Source organism: Folsomia candida, unplaced genomic scaffold (assembly GCF_002217175.1).
Source record: "Folsomia candida strain VU population unplaced genomic scaffold, ASM221717v1 Fcan01_Sc005, whole genome shotgun sequence".
In the NCBI taxonomy this organism is placed as follows: Eukaryota; Metazoa; Arthropoda; class Collembola; order Entomobryomorpha; family Isotomidae; genus Folsomia; species Folsomia candida.
Genome location: NW_019091197.1, coordinates 4,743,452 through 4,751,302, shown reverse-complemented (window position 1 = coordinate 4,751,302; position 7,851 = coordinate 4,743,452). Strand labels below are relative to the sequence as shown.

Genomic DNA, 7,851 nt, shown 5'->3' with positions numbered 1-7,851 from the left:
TACCTCAAAATCTAGTTTAATTGGTTCAAGGTTAATTTTTTTAGCATATTTTTATGCAACGTAAGTAATATCTAGGTAGTGAAAATGTAATTTCTATTAAACTTCAGGATGATGGTGGTTGTACACATTGAGATAAAATAATTGCTTAGAAACATTTACTTCATAATTTTATGCATGTTACATAAATATGGGCAAATTTTTGTTTTTAATAACATTCTTTTGGTTACATATACGTATTTATCTACAAAGACTAGAGAAAATATACACAAAAAATTGAGAAATTGTAATGTGTCAAGTCTGCAAACTGTTAAATCTCAGAAATCTCAAATAATTACTAATAAAATAATTTCTTTCAGGAAACTCCCTATTGCACAATTTTGTCATAAAATTTATCATTCTTTTTAACATTTGCTATTAACTCATGGTCATACGCTTCCTCATCAGTTAAAACTCCACCCAAAGATTCCGGTAGAATGGATCGTGGCACATGTTCGTGAAGCGAGTCAAGATTATACGAGTGGCAATGGTACTGTGATTCAAAGTGTAAGACAAAAAATTATCAACATATTAAGTACAAAATTCGATTATGAATAGTATGAAGCAAAATTTACCCGGTCCCTGATTTTATTCGGTAATAAACTTCTGACTATCTTAATGATGCCAGCCAAGAGTTTATTTTCGTTAACCATATGCAATGCTTTGGGACGAGATGGGACGCATTTCTGTTCTCAAAAATAGAGACATTACTAATTTTCTCCAAAATTTAAATACCGAACTTTCTTACAAAGCACAACTCTATTGTTTGAACCATAATGTTGAAATTTATTTGTCGTAAGTGTGCGAACGAGAAACTTTTGCAGTCGATGATTGACACGATGTCAGCACAATTTGGAAACAAGGATCGAATCGCTTCATCCGCAACAAACATGGTTGTGGCGAGAACTTGTTGTGCTGTTTGTACAGCTGGATCCCAAGATTCTAGAAATACAGACATTTTATAAGCCGGCATATGATAACTAAAATCTAGTAATTTCTGCAGTTTTCTTCGTGTTTTTATTATTTGAATATGTGGCAAAAATTTTTGCTAATTGACCACTTACTTACCATACTGCAAAACTGCAACAATTCGCCCGTGCTGATCTTTATTCTTGAGGAAACGTATCAATAGTGTGTCCAACATGACCTCACTGGATGGTCGATAGGGTTGCATATGTTTTCTGTACTTTACTGTTCGGATGCGAATATAGTTTTCCAGCTATTATGTGTAATTTAGTTAATTATTTAAATTTTTGAATGAATAATATCTGATTTTTTAAATAAAAATTGAGACAAATTTCACATACACAAGTTATTGTTGCATCCAAGTCGTATTTCTTCCCGTGAAGAAATCCACTTAAAAAGCTGTCATCTAATATGTCAATGTATGGCCCAATTGTTTCATGATCTACGAAATGTAAATTTATATTAAATATTTATTCATAAGTACTTGGTTTCTATCTTGTATAAAATTTTGAAAACCTTGAATTTGAGATTTTAGCTGGGCCAATTTTTTGTCTTTGCGTTCTTCAGGGGCATAATCCATGGTTCTCTGCTGTTATGTATATGTATGCAATTAAATATTACTTTAAATATTACTTTAATTTACTGTGGGTGTGCAAAGCGACGGCAGAAATGAGACTACTTCTTACAGCCAGTTTCTTTCGTATTGAAGTATTTAACATCCAACCATGAAATACTGACCTAACATAAACCAAACTTTGTCCTACAAAAAATTTCATGGTCAACAACCATTTATTACACAATGTTATCTATCAGAGAGATATGAGCGTACCTCGTTTATCGTGAATGCATACATATTGCAGAAAAATGTTTAATACTTGCATACTCCATTAATTAAAAAATTGGCAACATTGGACTTACTCATGTCAAAGATACAAAGTTGCAGTTGACATGCACTCTACTTATTTAAAGGTAAGGATTCCTATTTCTGAAATAGCATCAATTTCATGAGTATTGAGACAAATGCAACTTTTGATAGTTTTATATAAAGTTAATTTTTGGCACTACCAAAATATCGATTTGGTACTAGCAAACTATTCCTCCTATGTCATATGTAACCACGCTACAAAATTGCACACGTTTGTGTAACGATTTTTATAACAGGACTACCAAGCTAATTCTCCGATACCAGTCAAACACAATTGTGTAACTAGCACGCAATAATCTAATGCAAACGATCTCATAAGTAATCGGTAGCTGAGATAAATAATTGCACTCAAATATATGTAATTAGTGGGTAAAGTAATATTTCGATAAATTAACTGGTAACAAGGATGTTAACTCCGGTAAATTGGGTACAAGATTAAAAAATGTTTTTAAAGTGAAGTATATCTGTACATGTAATTCTAATTCGACAAATGTTTGAGAATGTATTAAAGTTGGAGCTATACATATATCTAATAACCTTTGAATCTTGATTTCACCTCTTCGGCGATGACCCAATTTCTTTATATTCTTCCAAAATACAAGTTTTAACTGGCTGAGTTATGTATTAGAATTGCATGATGCATATGTACATACATAAGTCATAAATTTATTGACGCAAAGCAAAATAATAATTTATGTACTTCCAGTCGATCTTTCCTCGTTTGATTTTGTTAATTTTTTCAAAGCTTGTAAACACATGCATACATATGTGTATATGTATTAATTATATGTATATACACTTCGCAATGAAAATTAAATGTATGATTTGTATGTATGATCATTTCTCTAAAAATTACAAGGAACTAATGAATACATATATTAATTAATCTGGGTAGAATTTAGGTAAATAGTTATGTATACATAAATCGGTACGTATTTTTATACATATAATAAGTATATCCAAATACGATGTAAATATGCACATATGTAGTAAAATATTAATTTATTAATACAATTTCACTGGAGTTGTTTTGTCCATCCTATGCGTGGTTACAAAATTGTGGGTAAAATAAAGGAGTATTATCTAATAAATGCATGTTGTATATTTATATGTAGATAGTTGTTTAATTAAATTAGGCAGTGGAATGTCAACCACCTATTTATGTACATCATCCGACACATTTACATACTTATGCATAATTCCATCATCTTGACACACTGTAAAAATTAAAGTTAATTCGTGATAGAACATTAACGCAAACATAATATGTAACAATTTATGAACTCGTATTTACTTTGCCATTTTCTCGTAAAAGTCGTCATTCCCCTTCACCCTGGGTATTAAATCATTTTCAAAGGCATCTTCCCACGCCAACTCTCCTCCCAGGGACTCGGGCAACATGGCAGGTGGGAAGTGACGATGAAGTTCTTCAAGTCGATTGGAGTGAAAGTGGTACTGTAAGATTAGTCAATACTTAAATGTTAATCCTGGAAAATTCATAATATTACCGTAATCTTGACTTTCAATTAGGTATTAAATTTACCCTCTGTTGTATATTCTTATCCAACAATGGCTTTAAAAGTGCGTATAAAGTACTGACCATGGAGTTTTCGTTGACAGCATGAATCGATTTAGGCCGACATGGAAGGCATTTCTAGTCGAAAATATATGTGAACATTCTGTATTTAGTACAACTTGAAATCCTGAATATGTACTTAGGTATTTATAATCAGGGCTCTTTCATAGCAAAAATCGGCACGATTTTTTAAAACATTTAACACGATTGTTGATAAACAGACTTTCCGAATTAAATATACATATAAAATTTTTATTAAAATAAAAAAAAATCTTTCTGGTTGCCTTCTGAAACCAGAACATCTTAAGAAAACATGACATCTTAAGAACCCTGATAATAAAAATTTAAATAATTTCCCTCACAAAGAATAACTCTACAGCGAGCAGCAGTAGTTTCGGTCTGGCTGTGTTTACATGTTCGAAACAGAATCCTTTACAATCGAAAATGATACAAATTTCGTTAAAGTTTGAATAATAGCTGCGAATTCCTTCGTCTGTGAAAAACATGTTGGCAGCAAGTGCATCATAAACAGAGGCCTCTAATGGGTTCCAGGAGCCTACAAATATGCATAGATTCATATGTAATCATGTTAAATATCTACGTAATTGTGTTTATTGTTTATGCATTAATTTTGTCCACCACGTACTGAATGATAAGACCCAGACATATCTTCCGAGCGGGTCTCGATTCTTAAGCATATTGGCCCATCCTTTATCCACCATTATGGTCGTGAATGGTCGAAATGGACCAATAATCTTCTTATATTTTACCGTCCTCATTTCAATATAGTGTTCTAGCTGAGCAACATAAATTTTGGTTTGGAACACAATTTTCAAATATATAAACTGAAGTCTTTTGCAACAAAATATGTTACAACTTACAAAAGACATTGTCTCATCTATATTAAATTTCTTTCCTCGTAAAAACCCAAGCAGGTACGGATCATCGAAAACGTCGTTGAATGGGGCTACTTTTTCATTTGCTAAATAAGGAATCATGAAGCATGAGTACAAACAAAGATGAGAAATTGGCATAAAAATATGTACAATTAAAGTAAATGTACATATGCTTATTTATAACCTATGTATGCATACTTACATGCAATAGTTGCCCGAAGCTCTGCCACCAACACTTCAGTATTCACTTCCATAATCACCACACAAAAAATATGACCCAATATAATAAAATTATCTATCCCTCTTAATTTGTAATATCTACTGCACTAGATTCAATTTTAATCCAGGATAAAATTCGAACTAAGCCGCACTGACTGACGGCATAAATTCATTTACACGTATGTACATACATACATATGTATGTGCATAGTCTGGACTTGGATAATTTTTGTGCAATTATCTTATCATATTGGGTATGAAGCACTGCATGAGATTTTGCAACCTTCGCAAATTTTTGCATAGCACATGTTGACCATGGGCAGGATACATTGGGTATGTACATAAAGCGAAGTGCAGGTTGCATTGAAGTTCTACGTGTATGTATTTCTCGTATTATGAAATGATTATCAGTCATGCACTTTATACCCATTTTTCTATTGCGCAGATAACGACAATTTTATAAAATGTATATACTTCCAGTTGGTCGTTGTAATTTGAAAATTGAGCTGAGACCAAAATTATGTGACAGATTTGACTTGCTATGCTCATTTATAGCTTATCGGTGAAATAAGCATGCAGATTCTGAGGTAAATTAATTTAAGTGAGTGAAATCGGAACTATCAGTGTATTGGAAATGTCAGGGCTAATTTTTGAATCCATATCGAAAATGTGGTTGCCACATGGGGCTGACAATTCTCTTTCATCGAATGCATGAATAAAATGCATGAATAAAAATGGTTACTAAGGGCAGATTTAGTCTTAAGATTTGCCGAATAATTTTTTTTCTGGTACCTTAAGAAGCACGTGTATGTACCATGGATTTCAAATTATGCTGACACGGAGTATGTATGTATTTATATTTTCTATACATGTATAGGTATACATTTATGTATGGACAATTCCAGTTATGTATAATACACCATGCAGTACTTGTGTAAAATATTAACCTTCCCAACACCACAGACAAGTTGACTCGGACCAGGACGAGGTCGGCTGACCAGGACAAGCAAATTGTACATATCCAGATAAATACACAATATCAAAATAGATACGCAATATTCCTTTCATCACGTTGTACCCTGGAATGATTGACATTGAACTTGTTACCATTATTCATACATACATATTGCAAATTACAAATTGGCCTAATTCACATTAAAATTTATTTACTACTTCCTTATGCCCATCACTGTCTGTCAAAAGAATGATTTTGGAAATTATTTATCAAAACTAACTAGTAATTAAATCTCAAGATGACAAAAAGTTAAGTAATTTTCCTTATTCTGCAGGTGAAAATTGTGTGAATGCAATTAAAATCTTATCAGCATCATCTTGTTATTTCTTCGGTTATCCTGTGAAAGATTATTGTATCGCTTATTGTAAAATAATGTGGACTTCAACTATCAAATTTATGTACGTATCTGACTAAATTCTCATAAAATAGGTTGTTTCGCTTAACTCTGTCAGGTAGATCAGTCTCATAGGCTTCCTCGAATGCCCTCGTTCCTCCCAATGACACCGGAAGGATTTCAAAAGAAACGTGCTTATGAAGCGATTTGAGGCAATTGGAATGAAGATGGATGGAATTAGAAAACAAATATGTGTAAATGTGCTTAAATTCTTAAACATTAATATATTTATTTGTATTCAACTTTATTACTCTGTCCTTTAGTTTTGTATCCAGTAATGGTCTCATAATTGATAACGCTCCATGAAGTAGGATATTCTCGTTGACAAAATGAATCGATTTGGGTCGACATGGGATACATTTCTAAATAATTCACATTAATTATTTTTAGTTAATTCTGGTCATATTAAATATGTTATGTAAATATTCACATTGATTTAAATATTTCTGAGTTAAATTCCTTACAAAAAATAGCTCAATAGCAAGAATAAAAATTTTGAGGGATAATCTTCTGGCTTGGTTAAAGGAGAAATCCTTGCAGTCGATTATCATAACGAGTTCATCACATGTGGAAAAGCTATGCAATCCTCCACCGATGCGAGGGAAGGTCCCATGCATCTATTAAATTAGGTAATTAACTAATTATATCTGCTGAATCATATGCAAATTAGGTTCCAAACTCACTGACATGCGTGATCCAAACAAATCGTCCTAGGTGGTCTCTCTCCCTTAGCTGATTGTATAATCCCCTCTCCACCATTGCAGTTTGCGATGGTTTACAATTTTGTAAGAAGCTTTTATACTTCACGGTTCTCGTATAGATATAGTGTTCCAACTGAGGATGAGGAATATGTGTTACGAGGGTATTCATTATTCCTTCGTATCCGTAGTCTCATAATTAAAATAGTTTTCGAAAAAAATAGGGGGCAAGCTCGTAAAAATTGTAGCGTGATTTTTTATCACAAAATCTTACGACGCTTATAAAATTTCAAAACTTTCGTAAATTATACTAATGAATAATGAATACCCTTAATATGTAAATAAGGTACAGATGGTAGAAAGTAAACTTACGCAATTAATTGTATCGTTTATTTCAAATTTCTTCCCACGTAAAAATCCAAGTAAAAACCTGTCGTCCAGCACGTCACTAAATGGACTTAGTTTTTCATTTTCTAATCAAAATTAAGTAAGTTAAGACAAAATTTGCTTGAAAATTGGAAAACAAGCAAAATAAAATAATGTTAGTGCAAACTTTTAATCCTGCTTCTCAATTGGATCATTCTCCTGTCATGATCGTCGCGTTCCATGATGCAGAGCGTACTAAATAACTTATCGCAACGAACAAATAATCAATCCTTTTCTATCGATGAATAATAACAAAGTCAATGTCTCGTGTCATTGAGAATATTCAAATATTGATAGGTTTGTAGTTTTTTACATGAATATCATGAAACAACTTTATTTGCTGAATATGTAATTTAGGTACAGTTGCAGTTAACATTTTAAGGAATGAGCGCACTAAGGAGGAGAGCTTCACCACCTGCCCCTCTCAGACCTTGATGTGCTTTGCATATGTGGTAGGGTCCCATGAGTGTACTATAACCCTGAAGTGGTTTGACTCCATGGCCACATTTGCCCCCGCCACACCCACTCAAAGGGATGAAAACCACAAAAGTTACCAACTTCAAAAATCCACCAAAAACCCAATTTTGCTCGGATTTTGATAAAATTTACATTTTTGTAATCCCAGATACTTGTTTGATCATATCCAGTAGCAATCTCAACTTTTTTGAAATTTCCGAAATTTTCGGGCATTTTCGGGCTG

At 32.7% G+C, this 7,851-nt stretch overlaps 2 protein-coding genes across 4 annotated transcripts; both read right to left on the bottom strand.

Annotated features, from left to right (window-relative positions):
* Window positions 1-163: 163 nt before the first annotated feature.
* On the bottom strand, window positions 164-4,801 carry LOC110849635 (clavesin-1). 2 transcript variants are annotated; one of them, XM_022097063.2, is made up of 12 exons: window positions 4,602-4,801; window positions 4,385-4,485; window positions 4,150-4,300; window positions 3,866-4,059; window positions 3,471-3,581; window positions 3,222-3,382; window positions 1,519-3,144; window positions 1,344-1,444; window positions 1,105-1,255; window positions 785-978; window positions 612-722; window positions 178-529 (listed from the first exon to the last, which is right to left on the bottom strand). In XM_022097063.2, the coding sequence occupies exons 1-7, from the start codon at window positions 4,651-4,653 to the stop codon at window positions 3,132-3,134; spliced, it is 783 nt and encodes a 260-aa protein (XP_021952755.1). In that variant the 5' UTR covers window positions 4,654-4,801; the 3' UTR covers window positions 178-529; window positions 612-722; window positions 785-978; window positions 1,105-1,255; window positions 1,344-1,444; window positions 1,519-3,131. The 2 variants fall into 2 exon arrangements, with proteins under 2 accessions (XP_021952756.1, XP_021952755.1); XM_022097064.2 differs by lacking the exons at window positions 3,222-3,382; window positions 3,471-3,581; window positions 3,866-4,059; ... (1 more) ...; window positions 4,385-4,485; window positions 4,602-4,801 and having other exon boundaries at window positions 164-529; window positions 1,519-1,781.
* A 644-nt stretch (window positions 4,802-5,445) lies between these two features.
* Window positions 5,446-7,426, bottom strand: LOC110850196 (clavesin-1). Of its 2 annotated transcripts, none has more exons than XM_022097665.2 (7): window positions 7,279-7,426; window positions 7,098-7,198; window positions 6,715-6,861; window positions 6,492-6,644; window positions 6,279-6,389; window positions 6,078-6,161; window positions 5,446-5,970 (listed from the first exon to the last, which is right to left on the bottom strand). In XM_022097665.2, exons 1-7 carry the CDS (start codon window positions 7,331-7,333, stop codon window positions 5,929-5,931), a joined length of 693 nt encoding a protein of 230 aa, XP_021953357.2. In that variant the 5' UTR covers window positions 7,334-7,426; the 3' UTR covers window positions 5,446-5,928. The 2 variants fall into 2 exon arrangements, with proteins under 2 accessions (XP_021953357.2, XP_035707883.1); XM_035851990.1 differs by having other exon boundaries at window positions 5,446-5,697.
* Between the last annotated feature and the right edge of the window lie 425 nt (window positions 7,427-7,851).

Bases quoted from the DNA above. Each gene is read 5' to 3' on its own strand.
- LOC110849635 (XM_022097064.2), bottom strand. From the start codon at position 1,582: ATGGATTATGCCCCTGAAGAACGCAAAGACAAAAAATTGGCCCAGCTA. The intron at 1,256-1,343 runs GTATGTGAAATT...TACACATAATAG, and splicing joins TGGATGCAACAATAACTTGT to CTGGAAAACTATATTCGCAT. The intron at 530-611 runs GTAAATTTTGCT...TTTGAATCACAG, and splicing joins CGAATAAAATCAGGGACCGG to TACCATTGCCACTCGTATAA.
- LOC110850196 (XM_022097665.2), bottom strand. From the start codon at position 7,333: ATGGAACGCGACGATCATGACAGGAGAATGATCCAATTGAGAAGCAGG. The intron at 6,862-7,097 runs GTAAGTTTACTT...CCTCATCCTCAG, and splicing joins TAAACGATACAATTAATTGC to TTGGAACACTATATCTATAC. The intron at 6,390-6,491 runs GTAAGGAATTTA...TGAATTATTTAG, and splicing joins TTGCTATTGAGCTATTTTTT to AAATGTATCCCATGTCGACC.